Source organism: Xiphophorus couchianus, chromosome 17, assembly GCF_001444195.1.
Source record: "Xiphophorus couchianus chromosome 17, X_couchianus-1.0, whole genome shotgun sequence".
NCBI classification, from domain to species: Eukaryota; Metazoa; Chordata; class Actinopteri; order Cyprinodontiformes; family Poeciliidae; genus Xiphophorus; species Xiphophorus couchianus.
The window spans coordinates 4549844-4576863 of NC_040244.1; the positions used below are offsets into that span (position 1 = coordinate 4549844).

General features: G+C 40.4%; 1 protein-coding gene across 2 annotated transcripts in view; it reads right to left on the reverse strand.

Annotated features, from left to right (window-relative positions):
• Positions 1-9430: 9430 nt before the first annotated feature.
• The window catches only part of chchd3a (coiled-coil-helix-coiled-coil-helix domain containing 3a), a 71014-nt gene continuing 53424 nt past the window's right edge, over positions 9431-27020 (reverse strand). Inside the window, exons 8-10 of one of the 2 annotated variants that reach the window (XM_028044213.1) lie at positions 15034-15169; positions 14527-14567; positions 9431-10097 (exon numbers count right to left, since the gene is read on the reverse strand). In XM_028044213.1, the coding sequence (XP_027900014.1) occupies positions 10088-10097; positions 14527-14567; positions 15034-15169 (187 nt within the window). In that variant the 3' untranslated portion in view covers positions 9431-10087. The remainder of the gene's footprint in view (positions 10098-14526; positions 14568-15033; positions 15170-27020) is intronic. The other variant, XM_028044214.1, reaches the window with a different exon arrangement.

The following is a 27020-nucleotide window of genomic DNA, read 5'->3' on the forward strand; positions in this document are numbered from 1 at the left end:
AGTCTTTCACCAAAATTCACTTTTTTTTTGTTTTTAAGGACTCTCACAGCTCTAGTGGCCTTTATTTAGCAGTTGCCAGACAGGAAGGTAGGATCTGAGAGAAGGGGGAAGACATGCGGCAAAGATTGTCGGGCCACGACTTGAACCCATGACAGTCGTGTCAAGGACTAAGTCCTCCATAGATGGGTCACCACTGTGCCACCCCCCCCCCCCCAAATTCAATTTCTAACCCTTACCTCTTAACCCTACCCTTTTATTCCTGGGCTTTATGGTAGGTGATAGTAGCATCCCAATGTTTCTTGTAAATCCTGGATATGGTAAGGAGTGGGGTGTAGAGTGGCACAGATGGTAGCAAAGTGTGGGTGAAAGTTTGGATTAGGAAAAATTTGGAGTAATTTAAATGGAATACTGAAAGTTTGTGTAAGCCTCAGTCAGTTGAAAGAACAACAATGAATGATTAATGGATTTCATTAAAACGCCAGAGCACAATCATTTCCCCAGGAGTCGAAGATGTCTAGTACACCAAAGCACATGCCTTTAGTGAAACTTTGTGGTATCTTACATGGTTTCTTTCATCTGAAGTTGCCAGAAAAAAGTAAAAAAGTTAGGAAAAAAAAAAAAAAGAGCTCAGTGTGTGCTGGAACTGATGCTGCTGGTATTGTTACGCCTTTGGATAGAAGTACAAGCAGTTATCCTCTATATCCTCTACAATTATCCAAAAAATACTGTCTGATATTATAGCTATATAAGAATAATAAGAGAACCGTTTTGCCCAAAGCACTTTAGACTTAGTGCGAGAGTTGGCCAGAGACAACTTAGGTCACAATATGATGGTCGGCTACTTTTTTGTATCAGAAATAACAATTTTATTTAAGTCGCAACATTCGATCTGAGCTGACACAAACTGAGAAAACCCCTTTATTGGTCTGATTCCATTACCGTCACTGCCACTTCAACGCAGCGAGCTCTTCTCATTGATAAAACATTTCCCATCATGCCCCTGGGCTTCTCCAATACATGGAGACCCACTTCTGGGGTCAAACCCAGCCTGATAATCCAATGTCATTCAAACAGCGCATTAACACAGAACAATATCTGCTCAATCAAAATCAATACCAGCCCAGGGGCGAGGCGTCTCAGCCACGTTTAGGTAGAAACACAGCGACATCAGCATTAACAATAGCCATGGTGATGAGCTTCATGGAAAGGTCAAGGCTAAACTAAAGAATTCCTCCCAATAAATATTTAAGAGTGATTAACATTAGCAGCTCCAATGGAGCCATCAGTCTCTGTCTATGAAGGGGATTTGATTAGTCGACACTCAGGATGCATCACATCAGTAAACAGGCAAACGGCTGTAAACTCAGGTTACTGTAAAGAAAGGCTGCAGAAGGACATATATCTAACAAAATATATATGATGTCATCCAAAAACTAAATAAAGAAAAAGTAAATTATATCTTTTTTCATTTCACATTATTTTCCCATGTGCATATGAACGTATCTGAGAAAGAGATTTTTTTTTTCATCCATGTCACCTTGGGGCTTCGGACATAGCTAAAGAAAAGCAAATTGAAAATTATTTGACTTTAAATCATTAGCCTCTGTCCAATGTCCAAGCGTGTAAAGCGTGATCTGACTTGAAAGCTAAAACTAATTTTCCTTTTCATTTTTATGCATTTATCATTACATTTCTTTTATAGATTTCTAATTTCAGTAAGGTTTTATGAGAAAAAAAACTGTTTTGTGTCAGTATTTCTGCTCTTCTCTTTAAAACCTGTACAGTTTAAAAGGAACATCTTGTTTATTGATTCTTTTTACATTTTAGCAGAATTACAGTAAAACAAAGTTTTACAACAACAGTTTCTCAATAATGTTAGTGGATTATGAGACAGAGACCTAAGAAATAATTTCAAGACTTGGAAAAACTATCTGTTTTCTACATCAGTTTTTTTGCATGCTCTCCCCCCCCTTCATTCATCTTCCGCTTACATTTTACTGCCTCCTCTTCTTCCTTTCCAGACTAATCTTGCTTAAAATGTATAAAAAGAATATTTTATTTCCAGCCTTTTGCCTTTTTGTGTCCCCTGGGTTGTACAGATGGGTGTGTTTGTTTGGGATGACGCCACCTTCCCAATATAACCCAGTCGCAGACAAAAAATGGAGTTAATCATATCAGACTGTGTCTGTGTTTTTAGAGCCTCCAGCCATGTTACATAAATAGGACAATGAGGTGTAAAGCACAACGCTTGCGTTAGCTAGTGTGTCTGTGTTTTAATGTGGAGCATTTGTATTTGCCCTCTAGGCCATTGCTTACAACATGAGAGCTCACATTTTGCAGCGGCTTCAGCCATATTGTAAATAATAAATCATTTTGTGGGTCTCTACAGTGAGCTCGCATCGGCAGGTGTGTGTGTGTGTTTAACCTCCGCTGGATGTATTTACGTACTGAAGAAGAGGACAGGGGTGGGGGGGATCGGACTTGAGAGATTTCCATCTTTACAGAAAAAAAAGCAAGCGCGTATACAGTAGTGGCCCTGCGACAGACTGGCGACCTGTCCAGGGTGTACCCCGCCTCTCGCCCGGAACGTAGCTGGAGGTGGGCACCAGCAACCCTCCCGACCCCATTAGGGACAAGGGTGAACGGAAAATGGATGGATGGATGGGTATACAGTAGTGAGCGTTAATGAACCTCAGTCACCCAAAGTGAACTGAGCTTGTGGACAAATTAAATGGTCCAGGCTCCCGCTCCACACCACATCACAGGCAAGTTGTAAGCATAAAGTCATTTAAATCCCCTTCAGAATGTTAAGAAAACAATTTTTATACAGTTGTGGGGATTAGTCTAAACTGGCTTCTCGCAGTTCACGGATGGATAGGCTTATGCAGGCCCATGTAACAGGTTTAGTAACCACTTGCTAATGTCACTCACTGACATGAAGGGAGTTTCTAAACCTTTACATACAAATGTTGCTTCTGGAAGCCCCGGCTAAGCCTCTGATAATGTACAGATTTAATTAATTTAAAGAGCTGCAATGAGAAGTGGCAAATTTATAAAGAAATTACTTTAAAACATATATAAATATTACAAATAAATAATCTATCCAGTGCTTTATGCATTTTTTGGATTTGTAAGATCATGAATATCTGCATAAAAATAGATAACGCACAGTATTGCCTATTTAAGTATTTCCTTAAATAGGCAATAACAAAGAAAAGTGAGGCAAGTTCACGCAGGTTCACCAAAGTTACCAAGAATATTTTCTTTGCACACTTTGGATTCTTTACTCTGGTTTCTTTTGAATGCCACAGCTTCTGAGTATAGTTGATGACCACGTCCATCCTCTAGGACCACACTGTGCTCATATTCTCCTCTCTGCTTCTGGTGGGATAATGCTCCATGTTCCAAAGCTAAAATCATCTCAAACAGTTTTTTTTGTGTGTTTTTTTTTTTTTTTAAGATGACAATGGGTTTCCTGTACTCCAGTCGCCTTCACAGTCCCCAGATCTCAATCAAAAGCAGAGCACTTTTGGGGTGACTTGGATCTTAGGTAAGTAGCAGAAGAACATGCAGCAAGTGTGTGATGTTCTTATCTCAGTACCGCTGAATGTTTTCAAAGAAAGGCTTCCTTCACTTTGTTGATTCTGTGCCTTGAATAATTAGAGAGAGCCAACCTGATGCTCTCAAAGTGAACTTAATGAGGTATCTAGTGACAACATAGTAACATTTTAATGTACTCTTGTGTCACATGAAGACTGAATTAAACAGTTTTAATGACACCACATGTAGTTAACCTTTCTCTAAATAACATATTAACCGTTAGGCATCATGACATAAGGTCAGGATTTCTGTAAAGTGTCAAACTGAAGCACATAAAAATATGGATTTCTTGTCAGAGTCTGGATTTTTCTGTCTCAGAACCAAACTATTTGAGCTGCATCCTTTGCACCAGACAAGCTTTTTATTTATTTATTTATTTATTTATTTTATGTACAGCCTGAAAAAGTGCAAGTATAGAAATGGTTCCAATATGGTGAGCATTGTTACTTTGACACAATTTAAGCATTCAATCTGCTGCCTCTATCTCAGTACAAGTAGCACAGATCTTTACTGTTAATTTTTTTTTTAAATTTCTCCTCTATTCAGACCTGTGATCTTAAGGCAGAATAGAGCCTTTCCAAAGGAAATGGTAAGAAACCTGAAGCTTTCCGATGTGAATGTCTATAATACCAAGTTGCTTGATTGCTGCAAGTCTGAGAGTGCGTATGAGCAGCTGTTGATACGGACGTCAAGGTCATTCCCATCCCCTGGTGGTGCCGCCGTCTCCTCAACGCAGCAGCTCAGGGTCTCATTAACGTTTCCTTTATCTCTGGAGGGAAACTGAGAGTCAACGCTCTCATTCACTGCGGCTCTCCTCGCTTTCCTCTTTCCTCATAAGCACAGCCAGAGCCGCACCACCATCACTTATTCAACAGATAGTTCTTTACCTTCTCCTCACCAGAACACCAAACTTGTGATTTATGCCTGATTAAAGTTTCTTTTGTGAAGATGTACTTTTTTTAAAATCAGTGTCACCAGTCAAACTAAACTCCGTCCTCAAAGAGGGAGCATTCGATCCTGTATTTTTTTTTTTTTTTTTTAAATAGTGCATGATTTATAGGTCAGAACAATCTCAATCTGCTTCAACCTGCTTCATCTCATATTAGGTCCCCTTGCAGTCATTACTTGTATTCTTGGCTTTCATTAAATCTGTGAGTTTTCCCCTTTAATCTGTGCGCTTTAAAGATACTGGACAGGAAATACATTGTCATATACTAAACAAAAGATTGTACATTTAAAATCTAAATGAGTTTAAAATAAGTTAAATATTTTTACAAAGCTATTTTCTCGTGAGTTATTTAGATCAAAGCATGAAAACTGGATTGATTAAACAGACATGTTTAAATTTGTTGCTTCAAAATAAAACTAACATGTTAAAACAACCCAGTTCACTCCTTTGAAATATGAGCAAATATAAAATCTGCTTTTTTGTGCTCAGTTTTCTAATTATAAAAGTCTCTGCTTGCCTTAAAATTTCCAAATAGATCATGGGTTTCCAGTAAACGTTCCACACCCAGATAGATGTTTTCAATGTAATAAGTAGAGGGTTTAAAGCATTTCAAGTAATCTAAATATCTTTGCCTGCTTCCAAACACCATGTGCATGACCAGAACCTTAATCAATGCAAGAATCACGCAGCACTTTTACCAATCAGTGCAAAACAGTTCACTCCAACCCCCAGGTCCCCAAGCAGCAACAGTTCTGGCTGCAGCCAAACAACCTCTTATGGTGTCGGCCCCACAAACACCGGGGCACACAAGGGGAAAACAGAGGAGGTGCAGGCTGAAACAAAAGTAAGAAATAAATAAGAAATGTTGGGGGGGGGGAGTGTGAGAGAAAAGGAGCCCATAAATTGTGAGCCCAGTGCAGGGCTGCAGGGAGGGCGCAGCAGCCTGATGAATAGAGCCATCAGCTTAAGCAGAGGCTACAGAGCAGCCTGCCATCTGCCTGCCCATTACAAGAATGAAGTGTATGACAATCTGCTCTCATCTGCAGGGCCCACTGGCATCTCTGACAACCGGGAACTTTTCTGTTTGTGTGCATCTGCGCATCGGCTCATGCTCCTCCACGCCATCGCCGATTTGAGTTTCTCCACGATGGGTTTTTAATTGGTGTATGTAAACGTTCAGTCACATTCACAGCATATTGTGTAAAAGCTAAGTGCGCGGATGAAAAGCAAGGCAAGGGGCTGCCCTCGGAGAAGAGCTAAAGCGGCGTGACAGACGTTTCACACCTCATTGGCAAGCGAGGAGAGCCAATCAGCTCCAACAGATCCGCCCCTCAGGCAGCCGTTTTATTTGCCGGTATCAGCGGCAAGTTACAGGGTGAGGGATAGAAAGACTTGAAAAAAGTTTGAGAACAAAGAAAGGGATGCAATAGAAGAATTGAAATAAGGGGAGCGAATGTAAAAAAAAAAAAGGAGCAGAGGACCATGTGGGGAGACGAGAGCAGAGGAGCGAGCGTTGAGGAGACTTTAAAGCAAAAAGCAATTCCTTCCTCGGAGAAGGAGGTCATTACATCCAATGTGGTTAGTCATCATGGTGGAGGATGTTGTCTTTTGTGCTGCAGAGTTAAGTGCTTTGTGATATATATATATATATATATATATATATTCATTTCAGCTTCTTTAAAGACTCGACACAGTCTGGGATGGAAATATCATAAAAGCACCGAAATTAAATTCTAGCTTTATCTTTATGACGAGAGCAGCCCAGTACGGGAACTGGTGTTAGTGGGAGTTACAAAGGCACGCATTTCATAGAGAGAGCAGGAGACAGTGAAGGCTGCGGGGATATAGAAGCTCGTGAAAATAGAAGATAAAATTATCAGGGTGATGCCAGGAGAAATGAAAAATAAGTATTCCACTGATTTCACAGATCATAAAAAAAGCAGAATGATGGAGAGGGTCAGAAAAAAAAGATTCTCATAAAACCTTTTTTTTTATAAATATATAATGGAATCTGAATAAACAGGGCCTTGGAGAGGTATTCACACCCCTTACGCTTGTTTCCCATGTAGTACCACATATTACAATGTATAATACAAGGATTTTATCTGACAGACCAATGGGTTATTGTTCCATTGCAGCTGTGACTGTATGTTAGGAGTCACAAATGTTGTCTTTACAGATTAACCCAAAGCATGTTGCTGCCATCATCGAGTGACATGATGTCATGAAATGTTCGGTTTCTGCCGATCAAAGCGGCTTTTTCTCTGAAGGACAAAAAGGTTGATTTTACACTCATGGGATCTTTCTGCTGAAGAAAGATGTTGCAAACACCATATTTCACTGGGATGGGCAATGTCCAGTGTCAGGTTTTTGCACGTAGGTCAAAATACTCAAGTGTTGGTTCTTCTATATGTCTACTGTGTTCTTGCATATCTGAAATGGAACATGGCTTTTGTAAAAAATAATGCTCTCCTTGCCTGGTGTGGCAAAGTCAGAGGGTAAAGATATGTTTTCAAGGTACTGTTTGACTGAAAGATTGTGTATTTTCTCAATAAGTATCTGTGAGAAATTGTTTGGTTTTATTTAATCTCCACCGATGTGATGTACTCCACAAATACTGCTGCTCAGAAGTGACAGTGTGGTTGACCTCTGCGGGTCTTTCTGTCTCTTTAAAAGAAGAATTATCAAAATTCAGGTTATCTGAAGCACAATAGTCATGACTCAGACTATCAAGCTTCATGGTAGAAAAACATGAAGCTTTTTCAGGGAGAAGTCCATGTGTCACACAAATGAAGAAAAAAAATTTGAATCTCTTCTGTGGTAAAAATTTCAAAGCAACATTTTTTAGCCACCAGTGTAGAAAAAATACTAGGAGAGCAAATAAAACTTTACTGTTTTCTTTGACAGTAAAGTCAAACAAAACAGTATTATACTAACAACACAGGTAATGTTAATATTAACGAATAGTACTAATTATTAGTTGTTAGTAATAAATAGTAGCATAAGAGCATTCAAAAGCATTCATCTTTGTGTTTAACGCTAAAATTAACACCTACAGTATTTAACATGAGTAAACAAAAAACTAGTTAATTAATTTTTAAATGAAGATATAGGCAACCAGACATTTTAAAAGCAGAGTATTCCTGCAGTTACCATTAAAAAAACAACTATGAAGTCATTCAAATCACTTGAACCTTCACTGACAACAGGAAGGAGGCTAAGAGATCTCAGAAAGTAACATCGGACTCTGATCTAAAGAAATTCAAGAACAGATGAGAAACAAAAGGCACCTCTAAAGCTTTAGGAACCACCAAACAACAGAGAGAGCCGTCAAGCACATGTGGAGGAAACATGATCAGCTGTGAACCTTCACAGAAATGGTCGCTCTATGTACATGTCTCTTCAAAGCACAAGGAGAAAAAATGCAATCACTGTCCTTTTGGATCAAATAGCTCAGCCTTTAACACACTGGCACTATAGATCATATGTCAGAAAACTAAAGGAATATGGTTTCCCAGGGGAACAAAACTCAACAATTGTGTTATATTTTTATAGACAGTTAATGGCATTTGAGATCCTGGTGAAGGTATTTACTCTGGAAAATAGTTTTGTCTCTTTAACATCATTATGTTCATATTTTAACATATCCGACATGTAATCTAATTACAACCTGAATGAAGTCTTAAATGGATTATTATTGGTGCATTGTTAGGTAGTAAAGAAATGCATTTGGTGAAAAACACGACAAAAGATGACAAAAAAAAAAAAACCCAGTTTGTTCTTTGGAGAAACACCTGCCATGGACCTCAAAATCTATAATCCCGAACCTTTAGAAAACTCCTCATACACACGCATGCACACACCAACACACTCGCAGCAAAAGAAGCAAAGCCGTAACCCCTCTGAGACTCCAAAAAGCAGAAGGACAGCTGACTGACATTCAGAGGCGGATTAGTCACAACAAATCACATGCTTGCGTGGATGCGCACACACACACACACGCAAACACACCCCTGGTTCCGCTCTCCCTGTCCATCACAGAGCTGCTCCTTCTGATGCCGAATTAAGATAAGCTCTCCTCTGTGATGACCTGCGATCACATCGGACTCGGGCCGCGTCCCTTTTAACAACGCGCCCACACCATTAGCGCAGCTTTAAAAGAGTCAATGAATTACTGCTGCTTAAACCCACACTGGAAAAACTCAGCGACATGCAGAGTTTGTTGGTTTAGTTCAATCCAAGCGGGAGTTTGGCAGAATACAAAACTAATAGAAAGAAAATGCTCTGACAGACGATAATAGAGTTGCAGTGTAGTAGCAGGAGAAGGCATAGAGATATGGAACAAAACTAAGAAAATGGGAAAAAAAAATTCTAACACTTTTTTTTTCTACGAATATGATAAAAAGGGTTCCCAGCAGAACTATACTTGAAAACTTTAGTCTCTGAAATCTGAAGTCACACCCACAGTTTAATGAGCAATGTCTTCTGCTCAAAGTCCATATTTGTCTCCTAGATATCTTGGGCGATTTATTTCGATTTTTTTCACGATGTCAAAAAAAAAAAAATTAACATACATCCTGGCATTCTGCAATATAACTCAGAAGTTTTAATTACCCTCAAAAAAATCTTTGTATTTTGGCCATTTAGCAAAACATCATTTTAGCATTTTTAACAAATTGATGAATATTATTGAAGAAATATTCATCATTTCGTCATCTATACCCACCTATACTTGCAGGGTTGCTTGGAGGGGCTGATGCTCATCTTCTGCAGGAATTGGGCCAGAGGTGGGGTACAGCCTGGACGGGTCGACATTGGGAAATATTCAGTCTAAATTAATATCAGAAAGTGAAAGTGAGGGGAAATCAGAAAAAAAACAAAGACTGTAGAGGTTTGCTTTTATTTCCTCCAAACAAACAAGTTGCTGTTTGTGAAAGCTCAACACAGATACTAACATGAATATCACCACAAAGGTCAAACAAACAAATGCAGAGTAGCAACAGACGCTTATATGTTTATTTGTGTACATTATAGTGCATGAGGAGCAGGAAAACAATAAATTATGGAGAACAAAGTAGGACTGACATTTACTATCATGATTACTTGTTTTTCTAACTGTCCAGGTGACAGGAGACGGGTTGTGATCGTGATCGGGATGGCTGGCTTTCTGGAGGTGTTGAACAGTTTACGGTAAAACAGACGGCCCGGCTCGGTTGTGTTGTGCCATGATGTTCTCTCGCCCACGTTGTGTTTCCAAAACATCCACACAGCATCACTGCCTCTCTGCCGTACTCACAGGAGAGATCGACAAAGGGAAAAAGAGGAAAGGGAAGGAGGTAGAAACTATTGTCTGCATCTCTCTTTCTCTCTCGGGGTGTTGTGTTCGGTGACTCTAGTTTGGTTCGGTGCTCCACTGGGTTCTGAAGGTGCGTGTCTTGGTGCTGACTCATACCTCTTCTTCTCCACTTTAGTTTATAATCCCCCAATATACTCAGAATTGCTCCTCCTTCCTCCTACTTTATCCTTATCCCCCAGTCCTCAACTTGTTCTGTAGACAAATCGGAGAGGAGAGAGTGCATCAGAGAAAGAGTGGCAAACACACACAAAAAAAGAGAGACGTAAATCACAACAGACAAACAGAGGAGGAAGATATTATTTCACACATGAAAGAAGACACAAAGAGAGGGAAAGCCTGAGAGTACAATAAAAGAGAAGAGGATGAAGTGAGTTCAGGAAGCAGAGAAGGGACCCAAGGGCACTGGATTCCATATTAGTGATAAGTGCGAGCACAAATCCCCAGCTCTCCCTGTCAATAACCATTTGAACCAGCCTTCTGCAGCAGATGTGACAAGAAAACACACCTAAGAGAAGATGAGGGAGGGAGAGGGAAGAAAAAGGAAGCAGGAGATATAAACAATAGGTATAACGTAGATAAAAAGGAAGAAGCAAAACTACCCTGTTCCTCAGTGACCGCCTTAATAACGGCACTGTGAGATCTCTCTGAAGGACTCTGAGTTTATTTCCCACACTATTGAACCAGCCATAAAATAAATATTGGATAAAAACAGTTGCTGCTGGAATACCAACTAGAGGGAAACTGCTGCAGGACAGTTTCAGTTACAATTTATAGAAAAGATCTTGAAAATAGGCCGATCCAAAGATACTTTCTGTAAAAAAAAATATTAAATCCATTACAACTCTAAATCCAAGATGGAGAGTCTTCTTTTTAACCTTTATTTTATTTTTTACCAAATTATGCTTACATACACAACACTTGCAAAATTCCCTGGAAATATGTTTATTTTCAATTGCAGGGACCTAAACTCACAGAGAAAACTGTTGAAAATTAAAAATTTAGTTTGCAAGCATTTATTTAATTTTATTTTTTTTCCTTCAGTATTGTAGTCCAGCTATTGTGCTGCTGTTACGCTTACTCAGTTGGAACTGAGCTTTTTTTTAAATCAAGGACGAAATCATAAACATTTCCAAATATCAGTGAGACCCAAAACCTTAAGGTGTCAGCGGGAAAGCTGAAAATAAAGAAGAGTTTCATTTTATGACATCAGACTGCAACAAAAGTATGACTTTTAATGGGGACAGGATTAAAGATTTGCAATGACCGAGCAAGAGTCTAGAGCTAGAACGGAAAGAAATATCTGTGCAGTCACCTGTAGAGAGCCGTGGACAAGAAACGTCCTTACAATCCAAACTTTTTTAAGACAGAGTAAGTAAACATTGCCAAATCAAGATGTGGGAGGCAGGTAGACCCCTAACAAAGAACACTGGTTGGTGAAAATGTATCAAAAGATGATTTTTTTTAAGTCACCAAAAGCATTTAGACTGAGAGTTACTGCATGTTGCCAGCTCAATAACAGTGGGCTTTAACATAGGGATTTCCACCCATTACATAAATGCTCTCAGATTAAAATCTTTATTTTTCTTCATGTTTCAATAGAAGAAATGACGCTTCTGTAACAAAAGATTACTTTATTTTCAAGTTTTGAACATTTTTGACAGATTCCAATAAGTGGAAAAAGTTACGTTTATCAAACAAATAATTGACTCAGCAAATGGGACAAAAGAAATCTCCAACACCGGTTTTAAAAGCGAAGACAAAAAAACCATGAAGTAGGAGAAGTTGTAAGGGCTGAAATTCTGTTTGGAGAAATATAAACCAGAAGCTACAATAAATTAAAAACAGACTCTCTTGAGATTTAATAAACTGTGAAATGCAACAATGCAATAGTTAAAGACAAGATACGGATTTTAATGACTGTGCTGGGCCAGTTTCTCATTCCAGAGCCTGCAAACACAACACGGCCCGACAACACAGACGGGCATCTTGCTCAGGCTTTTGAGACTGACAGGGGAGACAGACGGGTCAGCCTAAAAAATAAAGTGGCGAAGGAAGAGATAGGGAGCAAAAAGGCAGTCATGCAGCAAGAATATGGAATGAGGCGGTAAGCAGTGGATGGAGAGATCAGCCTCTGCGATAAACTCCTATTCATTGAAAGAGAGAGAGAGAGGGAGAGGAAGAAGAGACTTTATCTGTACCTCCACTGCCTCTTTCTCACTGTTTGCTATCAAGCCTGCTAAGAGCTGAATACATTAGAAATGTGACTTGGGATGAAGGGATGGGGAATGAAGGGAGGAAAAGGATGAAGAGGTGGCGAAGGGTGAAGGGCACAAACGGGAGTAAAAGTGGGTTTAAATGTTATCACTGACTGCTGCGATAAAAAGGCTAATTATCAGTAACAAAGGCCAAGCAGCTGACGGCGCTACGGTCTCCAGTTGAGGGGTCAGCATTGTCAAAGTCGGATTTTGGGGGATTGGGCCGCTATCCGTGGCGATACGGCTTGGACATTGCTATCAGTGCCCGTGGCGCTGTGTGTTCTGGTCAACTTTTGAATTTGAAGGGGAAACCGATTTTGTCAGAAAAAAAACTCTGGGCCGCGCTACCAAATGTCTCCGACTTATGAGAAGCAACTGTTTAGAGGTCACTTTTGGATCTTCTGACCTGCAGAGCTAAAAAAAAGGAACGTCCTTTGGCAGTTGTTCTTGCAGAGGGTTCCTGCTAGGCTCTGATAAAGCTGAATAAACATCCTAATCAGGAGGCTACATCAGCTCATATCAAACCCTACTTCATTCCTTCCCATTTTATTCTGTTGGCTGTGTAATTCTGCATATTATTCCTTTAAAGCCTTATCATGGAACCGTCTCTTTTACACCTAATGACTTTAAAAGCAAGTCTTAAGACAGATAAGCCCAGATGAACAGGAGTGCGCCGTGATTGCTGCCGGGTGATAAACACAAGCGGATTACCATGCCGTCTCCGGCTTGCTTCCAAACAATTTACAAGATTATAACACAGCAGCCAGAATGTGAGCGTACCCTCGCTGCATTCTGACGAGCGTACAGGTAGCGGCGTTGGGCGTGCATGCAAACACACACGGACGGCACCAGATGAATAAAACATCGGGGCAATTTACATGATGTATAGTTTAAAAATGTGCCTGCATCTGACTTTTAGATCTAATACTAATACCCACGAGTGACCGAGAGAGGCAAAACTCAGTTTTCCTCATTTCCGGGAAAACAATGCAATTGCAGAAAAAAAAAATCTAATAGAAAAGCTCTATGAATGCAAATTGAGTCTTTTTGGGGGCAACGCGAGACAGAAGGGGAATCAGGTTAATATCAGTCTGAGTGACATCACTAGATCCATCCTGTTTTGACTGTGGGAGGTAGAGGGTGGGAAATAAAAAACAACAAAAAAACATTTGCACTTGTATTGAGCAGAGAACAGGGGTGTCCGAGTGGCATCTGCTGCTCACTTGGACTTATCACATTAAATATAAACAGACGGCGAAGGGAACGCCTGTGTCAGCAGGTATTACAGAAACAGACTGCAAGGTTCAAACAGGCTATTTAGTGATATCTGTTCAGGCGCCAGTAACCTCATAGAAGCTGTGCTCTCCTGTTTAAAAGCATACAGTCGGCTTGTGTTATGGAAATGGGTGCACAAGTTTATTCTTTGATAGAGGGTGAAAATTGAGTACCGTTTCTTAAATGTCTGCATTTTTGTCACGATACAGCCACACAGTTCAATGCCTTTTCTGGGATTTACCGTGAAAGACCAACACCAAGCGGCTCATGACATTGAAGTGGAACGAGAATATTTTTCTCAACATATAAACATCTGAAACTTTGGAATTGTTTTCATCAGCTTTACTCTTACAGCCACCTTACTAGTCTGGCCTTTCTAGAACGGTGGCAACCTGAAAGTATTTGGTGAAAGAAAGTCAAAAGAAATCACATTTGCAATTTGCTGCCGGTAATAGAGGGGGACACTGCAGAACTGTGAAAGAAGGCACTCTGGTCAGAGGAAACCAAAATTCAAAAATTCCTCTTTGGACTAAATGCAAAACTCTATGTACTCTGTATAACCATGCAAATAACATCCAAATTGTTATACATGTCAGTGGCAGCATTATAGTGTGGTGATAATTTTATTCAGCAGGGACAAAAATGCTGACCTAATTCATGGAAAATTGAATTATATATAGTGGAGGTTCAACCTAAACATACAGCCAGAGATACAATGAAATAATATCAGTGTGTTAGAATGATACTTCTGCAAAGTATAGACTCAGGGAGGCTGAAAACTATTTGAAATCTACAAAATATTTCACTTCTAAATTATTCACTACTTTTTGTTTGTCTGTCACATAAAATTCCAATGAAATATATTGGAATATGTGGTTACAATGTGAAAAAATTTAACATTTTAGAGATGTGAATGTTTTTAAGGCACCGCATGCAAATTAGTTTAGATTTTTACAGAAGGAATACTGTGCTGTACCAAATAAGGCCTAACATACGATGCAGCTAACAGACATTTGGCACTACTTTGTAATTCACACAGACTCCACCAAACAGAAATCTGCTCTATCGGAATGAAAAATGCCAAAACTTACATGTTACTGTTCCATGAAGATGCATGCACATGTTTGTCACTCTTTTGAAAGGGAAAAGATGATTATTATAAAGAGACTAATGAAATCAAGCTGACTGCATTAGTCTCATGTTAAATTACCTGGATTTTCAAATAGTTAAGAAACCAGCTAATTTATGGTGCCCTACACATTTATTGACAACATAAACACACACAAACAACTAGATTTATATCAACTGTCATGTAGTAATGTAGGATTGGTTAATAAGAGGATATAAGACGGATAGTACAGCAGAAAAGAGATAATCTATTTATAAAAATACACTGATTGATCAATGTTTTTGTGATACATAAATTCATTCTAAACAATATTAAGTGTGTAAAACACAGTTGTATGCCCTAAGTGACTAAAATAACTGTATTTTAGGTATAACTAGTGTTATGAAACAAGAGGAAACTGAATAAATGAAGTTCAGATGAGACAAAAGAAATGTTCTAAAAGGAACAGCTTACTTTAGGAAATACACACCTGTTTGGCATTGTTAACACACTGCAGGTAAAGAGCTGCTATGTTGGAGCAATTCAGAGTTTTTCCTGCGTTGTCTTTGTAGCAGCTCAGAATCTGGCCCTGAAGGTCTCCACAGACTGGATGCACCTCGTACCTCCTGCAGGGATGAAAAGAGGAAACAAAGAAAGCGAGAGAGGAAAAGCATTTTAACAGGTTGGTTATATGAGGATATGAGGGCAGGGGGGATCTGATGAATGAATCCAAGAATGGGCTAAATAATATAAAATGCAAATGGACTTAAAAAAAAACCAATGCAAAACAAACGGTATGCAAAGGGGGGGCAGTTAAAGATGGGAAGTAAATACAGAAGATATTAAATCTTCAATTTTACCACTAGAGAGATTGGGTACTTAGAGCTCACTGAGCTACATTGCAGATTACAGAATGTGTGTGTGCCACACCCTCCACTGTCTTTTTTATTATTACTATCATTCCAGCTTGAAAGACCTGAGGCAAGAACTTGCAACACTATTTGCAGCAAGTAAGGTCAAAGGTCCACAGACTGCTGTTTGCACCACTACATATTGCCAGAGACCAAGGGGGTTCTAAAAAAAACAGCTTCATCCCACAAAAAATTGAAATACGCCAGAGCACAGAGTAGGGGTTCTGATATTAAATATGTAATTCAGAGCAGATATTTTGAATATCTGGGAAAGTAATGATGGTAATAATGATGGTAATAATGAGGCTAATTATTACCCAAAAAGTACACCCTTCTGGTAAAGTAGTCTCTCCTCGTACCCATAATATGCTTAAAAATTCTCATGACAAATAACTGATCGCTCGTTTGGACAAATCCAACGATTCTGAACATCTATCTGAAACCAGGCAGCTTGACTGTTTTACATACAAATCGCCCATCTCTTGGTATTCATATAAAAGCTGTTTTATGGTAATATGTCTGTTGATACTGCAGGCAACACATCACTTCATGTTAGCATGTGTGAGTCTTTCCTCAAGGTATCATCTGTTGCTAATTAATATGATGGAATATAATGAATGGCATTATTATTGATACGGTGCCTTGCAAAATTATTTATATCTCCACGTTTTGTCAAGTTGCAAAACACAAATTTCAATGAATTTTGTTTGGTTTTCGTGTGAAGAAGTGCATAGCTTTTAAAAGATCTTGGAAGAGAGAGGTGTGCAATGATTTACAGCCGATTTAATTGACACTTAAGAAAGACAACCTTCTGTTGCTATTGAAGTTGAAAATTTTGGGGTTATGTCTCTACTAGGTTTGCAAATTTAGCAGAATTTTTCAACTTGTCACAGACTCTCAGGTGGATTTAGGTCTGCATTTTTACTACCTCATGTTCAGATGTTGACGTAAACCTCTCTCTTACACTGATATGTCTGCTGTGCTTCATCGTCTTTATTGCCGTTTGTTAACTAATGTTCCCTAACAAATCTCTGAGGCCTTCACAGCTGGATTTACTAGTTAAATGATTTCTGAATGCTGTTGCTTGTGCTTTATCTTGTTTTGGCTTTTCAGATGGAAGGGGGCGAAACAGGAATGAAGAATATTATTTTGCAGAATATACTGCATGATTTATTTTGTTGTAAATCATGCAGTATTTTTTTCTTACTTTGCATTAAGAGTGGAAAATCCCCACATAAAATGTATAGGAGCTTTAATTGGAACCTAAAAGGGGTGCAAATACTTTACAATAAGTCATATTTGTCGTAGTTGTAAATGTATTTAAATGTGTCTTTTGGCTTAAATGTATCTAGGAGTGGGATGTTTTAACGAATCCCAGCAGCTGGATATTCCACTGACACTGGTGTCTTGTGCAGCGTAACTGCTTTTGTCTCTCTGTTCACACACCCCATAAAAATCCATAATGACTACGCATGCAGATGCCTCTTGGCCTATTTTGCTAATAGCGGTGTCATCGTTTTGCTCACATGAGTGCTCAGGACACCGCATCTGCCTCACTAGGCGCGCCTCGCATGGGTGTGAAAGGCAAAGGGATTTTGCCTGGCAGCAACTCTGGACATCTCAAAGGAATATTGGGCGATGAAGCCAAGCCCCCGTAGTCAGAATCAGATGTTTGATTTGCATCCTGGAGAGAGGAATTACCCCCCTGGTGGATACAAAGTGTGGGATTGGTTGCATGGGTCATTACCCAGGGTGCAATGCAGCAGGAAGCTGTTGCAATGAAGATGTGTACATATGCGCCATCACCACATGGTCTTAATTGCTTGGAGTGTTCAAAAAAGGGAAAAAAAAATCTATATGCGGTCTTTTTCATGGAGTCTTGTATGAGGGCTTGTCTCCAAATCTTCAACAATTAGATGCATCGGCAATTTCCTATTTTTAGTTTTTAGTCTTTACAATCAATTTAAGATGGTTTTCGTCTTTCTTTCTTTGTAGAACAGCTCTAAACGCAGTCTGAGTGATTGTAGCCATTCAAATTTGAGCTTTTTCACTTTCCACTCTTAATGCTAAGGCAGACAAATGTGCTCATAGCTACTCTACTTTACTTTTAGCTTATAGATGTAAGCGTGGTCTCTACTTTCTCAACTACCTTTCTGCAAAAAGAAAAAGGGATTAAGTATTCATTCCAAAGCATTGGACTCCTTCTTTGAGTTCAGTCCTGGAGCACTTCTATAACTTAAATAACACCCAACATTTGCCTCTTGCAGTGCAGCCTGGAACATTACGCTGCTGGGAGTGGAAAAGGTTTTTGCATTTGCGGATCTATCAAAGCGAGATTCAGTCGTTTGCCAGAACGCATGACAAGACCATCGCTCTGCGTCGGGGGGGCTGAACGATGACAACGGCGCTGGCAGAAATCGCTGCCATCCTATTCCTATGGATCCTGGCGCTCATTTATTACACCGCCTATGGGCATCTACAGGGAGGAGAGGAGCCACATAAGCACACTAATTACTTTCTTAAGCATTCCCGTTAATGCCAGGTGCATCCTGCTGATACAAACCGCCGTGTTTATCACCAGTAATGGCCCCAGAGAGAGAGAGAGAAATGGAGAGAGGGGTAGGCAGAGAGAGGAAAGGGGGGTGGACTGAAATGAAGAGCATTTCTTGATGAAAAACTAAACAGAGGTACTTCTATTTATGCTTAATCTCTGGTGCTCTCTCAGGGGAAAGGGCCGCGAACGTGGCTGAGTTAATCACAGAGACAATAACACTGTCACACACACTGCAGCACGATGTTGCATCCTCTATCATCTGTCATTAAGATTAACATTAAGTTTCAACCGCCAACCGCACACAGCCGGTGCAAAGTGACTACAACCTCCCCTCCCTCCCTCATTTTTACATTAAATGCTCTCGTGTCATTTTCTGTGATTGCTGTGGAACAGAATGAGCCAAGCACAACAACAGACATGGTCATTTATGCAAATTATGATGAAACATGCCCCTTACATTTGAACATTTCTTGAAATATTCAAAATATTACAAAAGCTACTTTTAATTATTTCTATTTAAAAATATATGATATAGATAATAACTACCCTTGGATGTTGCTTTAATTTGTAAAGTTATTGTATACTTAAACTCGAGGTTTTTGTGGCAACAGTAGCACATTTGAATGCTGATGCATGGCATCAGCCACTGTGGGAATTTTAAACTTTCCTTACAAATATTATAACAAAACAATTATGAATCATCCAGTTCCCATGCAACCAAAGCTGCCTGGCATTCTTAAACAAGGACACCATATCAGGTTCCTAAAACAAAAGTCTTGATGTAGTTATGTTTACATAGTTTAACAGAATAAAAGGAAGAGTGAGGGCCAGAGGCCTGATCAACATTTTTCTCCTCTGGTTTGTCCTCGCTTTATAATTTTTTATTTTGTTGGGGTTAATTAATGTGTTCATCTGACAAATGGGCGAATATATTTAAGACCACTGAGCTTGAGCATCTCCTGAATTTTAAAAGCACCAATCTAGACTTCAACAAATTGTAATGGTCACATAAAATCCAGGTTTTCTGCCAAAATTAGACTTAAAAAAACTATTGAAAAGCAGATGTGGGAGTTCTGCTATGATCCTTTGAATAGTTTCTGCCAGATTCTTTAGAAGCTGGAGGAATACCTTTACAAATTCTGAAAAGGCATTCTGCTTGCTGTATTGGCCAGTCACCTTTTGTATTTATCACCTCCTTCCAAGTTTCTACTTTATGCTTATTCAAATGTGACTGTTGAGTCAAAGTCAAGTTCTCTACAGGTGAGAGAAAGACTACAGTCAGAACTTTAGACTTAGACTTAGACTTGTACTTGTACTTTATTGATCCTTTGAGAAGACTCCCTCAGGAAATTGAAGTTACCAGCAGCTCCCAGGCAAAAAACAAAGATAACACACAGTAAGCAAAAGTGCAAAAGAATACAAAATACAAATTAAATACTAAGGTACACACCAAATGTGAGTAACCAAAACCTTAAATTATGCAAGAAAAACCTTAAATTATGCAAGAATAATTTGAAGCAAAAGCTGTAGATTGGTTCTGAAAAAAACAGCTCATTGGACCAAAGTAAGGCCCTTATCTCAAGTCTGTCTGTAGCTGTTTTGGTCCTGGATGCTCAAGCTGATTCCAAGCCTTGTTTTACTTATCAACACCCCTTCTGTAAAATTAATAATTTAATAAATCTAACATTTATTTTGATTTTTATATTTAGGAAGTATACATGAATCATGTCTATGTGAATATTAATGAAGAGGAGAGAAAAATTTGTCATTTAGATGGATTTTTTATATATTCAGAGAGTGATTTATGGATCTACAGCATTACGCTAATGTTTCTCAACAGTCCCTATGACTCATTACAGCAGGCTGCGTGATTTTCTAATTTGTCTGAGATAGCATTTATATGCAAAAAGACAAAAGGAATGTAAAATTCACTACAAACATTCACAAATGTATTTTAATGGCAAATCAATTGCATTAATTGTTTTTATCTTGTAACCAGGTTGCTATGTATTGCAAATTTTTTGCTCAGGTCCCTCTTGAAAATGAGATCTAGATCTCAATGGGGTTTACCTGATTAAATAAAGGAATATGAAAATATGAAATTAATTTGCTTGTAATTTATTCATGCATTATTTATGCTATATCCTTTATTGTTTTACTTTCAAATTAATTAGCTGAATTCTTAATCTAACATCATGTTCCCAGTCATTGAAAGAAATTACCAGCACATCAATATTTGCAACGTTGAGACCAATGTACAGTACCCAGTTTCAATCACTGGCTTGCTTAATAAAACTGCACGTGGCACTGAAATAAATATAGTCATCCTGTCATATACAGTGTACTATTTGCACTCTGTGAGTTTAAGAGTGTGCTCTTCCCACTTCATCCCCCCGAGACAGTAAATCTGAACAGTCATATAGGGGTTTCGACTTATTGCCATCAGTAGCAGTAAAGGTCTCTATAACAACTCCTCATACAACCCAACCCCCAATACACACACGCACCCATGCAAAGGCACAGAATTCCCATATCCCTGATTTACTGATAGGACAAATAAAAGGGAGGCTGAGGTCGGCTCAGGTGTCTGTATTAGTGTGTTTATGCTGCACGTCAAAAACCACTAAGAAAAGAGGAATAAAAAAAAGAGTAAACCATGACAGTGGGTCGTGAAAAACTAAAACAGAAAATCTTGAAAAGAAAATGGACAACTACCCAATGCGTTTGCTCATTTAGAAATAAGAATATTAATGAAATATAGGACATAAAAGGTAATTTCTAGATCTAAGTGCTTTTTATAAGGTTTCTTGAGCAGAGAACAGAAAAATCAGGGTAAGAAGCAGAAACCATACAAAACCCTGAAGGGGTTTTTGTATGGTTTTATGCAATAAAGAATAATAGATCACCTGCTCATTCTTCCTTAACACATTCCTCTATCCTAAAGGTGTCCCTGTATCACTTTTAGAGTGTACAAGTCAGCATATTTCCTCCGAGGAAACATTTTCTAGTAGGATTTGTCTAAGTCTACAGTCTTTAGAGAACATATCAAGCACATGCCATGGCATGCCTTAAGATTCATGTCTGGATTTCCTTTCGATCTGGACACCAACAGACGATACACAGAATAGCGGGTTCCATTTTTCAAACCAACACATATATCGACCATGACTCCCATCTGCTCTGACATCGGTTTCTAAAATGACATTCATAGATCTCCGTTAATGATACAGCAGGCTTCCATAGTGTGAGACAAGTGTGTGAACAGGCATGGCCGTTTGTCATAATCTCAGGTGCATCACAGCTCTAAACATAGAGTGAGCCAAAGGGTTGCAACTCTTGAGACAGACAAAAAAAAGATGTCATCCACTCCAGCAGTGGACGGCATTAAAGGGTCTCCTGGAAGAAAAGTAATAAGAAAGGTGAAATAATGAACGATTGAACGATTTTTGACAAAAGACCAGGCACCAATGGAGAAGTCTGAATGGTGCATCTGTAGGTTATTTTGTCACTCTGATAGCTTGAGATTTAAAGGGCAGACAAATAGAGGACATATTTTTCTTGTCATTAAATGTTTCTGTTGTAAACAATAAATATCCATTTAACAACATAGCGGAGAAGCCTTTTGACATTCAAACATTTTTTCTCTCCAATACTTCAACCCTTACTCCATCCCGTCCTTCACTACTTTTCTATCTAAGCTAACAGAGTATTTAAATCCTGATTGACATAAATAATCTTTCGTGATCAATATTAGGTTGAACCACACCGATACTGTCCTCTAGTGTGGACCATCGCATCGCATCTATGTAAGGACAATTCTATGTAGGCGATGTCAAGCAAACTTCACAGCCAATGAAGTAACAGGCTGGTGTGAATGCACTTTTAGTCTAAGTTGGCACATAAAGTGGAGGATGGACCCACATTCTTTTGAATCCTGGACTAAGCAAGCAAACAATCCAGTGGGAGTGGCTGGAGATAAAATGATTTATTAATCTGGGCCATAGTGGATGGCGTCTTGTCAAGCTGTCCTCCAGTGTCTGCCCAGATGTATTAAACTGAGAACAAATTAGACGAACACTGACGATTGTAAGATCTTGGTAAACTGTGCAGTCAACCTATTTTTACCCAGCTTGTGGGAGCTTTTGTTGATGAAGGTCTGAGGTGACATGTTCCAAGAGAGCTTGTTTCTCAATGAAAAAGGTTATGTGTAGAAAATATACAATGGCTGTGAAGATGAAATAGAAAAAAAACAAAATTTTCTTTTTTTAGGTTTTTCAGCCTAATTTTCTTTTAAAACCTGCCATGTCTTTGATAAGAGCCAAAGAAATCTTATCAAATGGCATTTGGGCTGATTTTAATGAGCTTAGAATAGTTTAGCAATAAAGTTTAAGCTACTTTTTGAAAGATTTATGGGTTTTCCTATTGTATCAGAAGCTTATTGTTCAATACAACAAATACTGAAAAATAAGGGTATGAGAAAACAACGTTATGGTTCAATCTGCTCGCATCTCACATAATAACTCACGTATAACTCCTCCCATCACTCATACGCCAATCAGAGTCAGAAGCAACAAATGCGGCTCCATTGATAGTATAGATCATGCTCAGCCAGCACTGATTGCGTTGCCAGTCACCACATTGTCTATTCATCATCATTTAGGTCCTTTCTGGGGTTAACAGGGTTAAGGGGAGGGTGCCGGTTCCCCCTTAAAAGGCATTTTTGTTCTCTCTAGTTAAGGCAGGCGTCAATAATAAGACAAGTAAATAAATACAAATGATCCAGTTAAGGAGAAAAATGAAGCACGTTTAATCCATGCTGCTTTTAAAAAGCGGACCTAAGTGACCCCCTGCAGAGAAATACATCAGCATGGATAAGAGATTGAGGAAAAGAAAAGGGACATGAAGAGAGAGAAGAAAATAGAAAAAAAAGCATGAGGGATAAAAGACTGCCAAAGATTGAAGAGGGAGGGTGAGGATGGGAGGCAAGAGTGGACAATAATGAACAAGAAGAGAGTGAAAGAGACTTAAATTAAGACAGAAAACACTGTTCTATAGTGAGTGAACTGTAAGGGAGACCAAGAATGATGAGTGGGATAAACGAAGGAGTTTGGTGTGTTTGCGTTTACCTTCCTTATGCACCTCAAACTATTTTTTTGCCTCAGGCAAAAAGATAGTTTGAGATTTTGCTCAACATGAAATAAAATTCAACTTATTAAAGCCTCCAAGGTAACGGAAATGGAGATTGCTGAGGATGTTTATAGTATATTTTGGGTTCATTTGGAAAAAATCCAAACTCAAAAGTAGTTCACGTTTTTCTGTCAGCAGTGTAAGAACTCTGTTTACTATGCTGCCATCAAAATCTTTTAATTAACTATATTGTGTAAGTGCTAACTGTATGTTTGTATCTCAAGGTCCATCACTGAACAAGCCCATATCTGCCTCACCTTTGCACTTATCTGGTTTCCAAGGACATTCTTTGCTGTGGTGACAAAGATTGACTTTAAAATTGATCGTAGAAAATGAATAATTTAGAAAAATCACATTTTTCACTAAACCTAGGGAAAGAAATTCCCCATTCGCAGACTCACAATAAATCCATGGCCATTCTTCTCTTCACTTTAAACTATATCAGTAAATTCAGTTAGTAAGGGGCGAGGACCAGTTGGGATATCAAGGCATACTGGGTTTTCAAAAGTTATGGTTTCCAAAACACTAAATCTTGTGTATCCTTTGCTACAGTTTATAGACCTCAAAAAACAAGCTGGAGAAACTCTTGGAGTTTTCTCTGGCTGTATATAGCATACTTTAACATAGTACTCCCCTTCCCCCACCCGTTGCTGGATGTAACTTGAATTATGTGTGCATTTCCCAGTCGGAAAGACGAAGCTCTTAAGACCAAAAGAGGAGCCTTTAAAGCAGTTATTGACTTCTGTCTCTTCAGCTGACCACCATCGTGTCCTTGTGACCAGGTTGTCTAGCTACAGAATTGTGCCTACTCTCAACTGACAGAAAGGTCAAAATGCTACTCAGTCTTTCCTGTCGTCCTACTGCTTACTAACCTAAAAATAAACACTCCTCTATTACTACAACAAGCATAGTATCTCTTAAAATAACTGCGTCGAATAAATCAATAAATGTTATTTTAGTTATGTCAACATGTTTATACCCTTAAATATTTATATGTAAAGCTGTTTAATTTTTATAGCTTACTTGTAAATGCATAACAGCTACTCCAGACAAAGAAATTAGTGATGAGTGTCCTTATGAAGAATTTAAAAAGTATTTATGACACTTTAAAATCTTTTTTGAAAAAAATAAGACTTTACCTCAGCAACAAAACCCAGGCCTACTTGGAAAAAAACATTCACTTCACAACAGATGTTGCTTGTTAAATTTAAAAGACACTTCAGGAGAACAGGGTTTGCACTGACAATTGATGGAAGAAAAAAAAACTAGAATTAAAGGGCCAAATGCAGCATCGCCGTTGTATACATCTTCTGACCTCCAAACATGCAAAAACAAAAATCAGGTGACAGAAAGTTGAAGTTTTATGTGAGTAAATACCATTAAAACAGATCAACTGGCATTGTTTGGGTTTTGGTTTTCTTCTATCTTTTGATTATGTTCTTGTTTTTTATTTAGTTTATACCTTCATGTGAGTTTATTAGATCTGTTCCTTGAGCTTGTTGGATTTTGTTCCCTTTGATCCGTATTCTTATTGACTCTTACAGTTCCCATTTGCCTCTGATTAGTACTTCTTCCGTTTGATTTTAAACACACACTTCATCTACTGTCTTAAATTTTGCCTGGATTTGGGTCCTACCTTTAGCCTTATGACAAAAAGTGTCTTCTTTTGATCTTATTAGTTAAATAGATCTAAATATTGTCACCATAATTTGGTACCGAAAGGCAAAACAGATTGGAAAATCAGCATGGGGAATAAGATGAAGCTCTGTGGAACTTCACTGGTAAGTGCTGCAGCTGACAGTCATTTTTGGGGGGATACAATAATGTTGTTGTTGTCTCCTCCATGGGCTGCCACCTTATCGTGGTGGAGGGGTTTGAGTGCCCCAATGATCCTAGGAGCTATGCTGTCTGGGGCTTCATGCCCCTGGTAGGGTCACCCAAGGCAGACAGGTCCTAGGTGAGGGACCAGACAAAGTGCAGCCCGAAGACCCCAATGATGAGTAAAAACATTGGACTTGGTGTTCCCTCGCCCGGACGCGGGTCACCGGGGCCCCACTCTGGAGCCAGGCCTGGAGGGGGGGCATGATGGCGAGCGTCTGGTGGCCGGGCTTTTACCCATGGAGCCCGGCCGGGCTCAGCCCGAAGAGGAAACATGGGCCCCCCCTCCCATGGGCCCACCACCCGTGGGAGGGGCCAAAGGGGTCGGGTGCATTGTGTGATGGGTGGCGGCCAAGGGAGGGGACCCTGGCGGTCCGATCCTCGGTTGCAGAAACTGGCTCTTGGGACGTGGAATGTCACCTCTCTGGTGGGGAAGGAGCCGGAGCTAGTGCGTGAGGTCGAGAGGTTCCGGCTAGAAATAGTCGGTCTCACCTCGACGCATGGCTCTGGTTCTGGAACCAGTCTCCTTGAGAGGGGCTGGACATACTTCCACTCTGGAGTTGCCCAGGGAGAGAGACGTCGGGCAGGAGTGGGCATACTTGTTGCTCCCCATCTCGGCGCCTGTACGTTGGGGTTCACCCCGGTGAACGAGAGGGTAGCATCCCTCCGCCTACGGGTGGGGGGACGGGTTCTGACTGTCGTTTGTGCTTACGGGCCGAACGACAGTTCAGATTACCCACCCTTTTTGGAGTCCTTAGAGGGGGTACTGGAGAGTGCTCCTCCTGGGGACTCCCTTGTTCTGCTGGGGGACTTCAACGCTCACGTGGGCAACGACAGTGAGACCTGGAGGGGCGTGGTTGGGAGGAACGGCCCGCCCGACCTGAACTCGAGCGGTGTTCTGTTGCTGGACTTCTGTGCTCGCCATGGATTGTCCATAACGAACACCATGTTCAAGCATAAGGGTGTCCATATGTGCACTTGGCACCAGGACACCCTAGGCCGCAGTTCGATGATCGACTTTGTCATCGTTTCATCGGATCTGCGGCCGTATGTCTTGGACACTCGGGTGAAGAGAGGTGCGGAGCTGTCCACTGACCACTACCTGGTGGTGAGTTGGCTCCGGTGGTGGGGGCGAAAGCCGGTCAGACCTGGCAGGCCCAAACGTGTTGTGAGGGTCTGCTGGGAACGTCTGGCGGAATCCCCTGTGAGACGGAGCTTTAACTCCCATCTCCGGCAAAACTTCGAACACGTCCCGGGGGAGGTGGGGGACATGGAGTCTGAGTGGACCGTGTTCCGTGCCTCCATTGTCGAGGCGGCCGATCGGAGCTGTGGCCGCAAGGTTGTCGGTGCCTGTCGCGGCGGCAACCCTCGAACCCGTTGGTGGACACCTTCGGTGAGGGATGCCGTCAGGCTGAAGAAGGAGTCCTATCGGGCCTTTTTGGCCTGTGGGACTCCGGAAGCAGCTGATGGGTACCGGCGGGCGAAGCGGCATGCGGCTCGGGCGGTTGCTGAGGCAAAAACTCGGGCGTGGGAGGAGTTTGGAGAGGCCATGGAGAAAGACTTCCGCACGGCTTCGAGGCGATTCTGGTCCACCATCCGGCGTCTCAGGGGGGGGAAGCGGTGCAGCACAAACACTGTTTATAGTGGGGATGGTGTGCTGCTGACCTCTACTCGGGACGTTGTGGGTCGGTGGGCAGAGTACTTCGAAGACCTCCTCAATCCCACCAACATGCCTTCCACTGAGGAAGCGGAGCCTGGGGACTCTGGGTTGGGCTCTCCAATCTCTGGGGGCGAGGTTGCCGAGGTGGTTAAAAAGCTCCTCGGTGGCAAGGCCCCGGGGGTGGATGAGATCCGCCCGGAGTTCCTTAAGGCTCTGGATGTTGTAGGGCTGTGTTGGTTGACGCGACTCTGCAATATCGCATGGACATCGGGGGCAGTTCCCCAGGA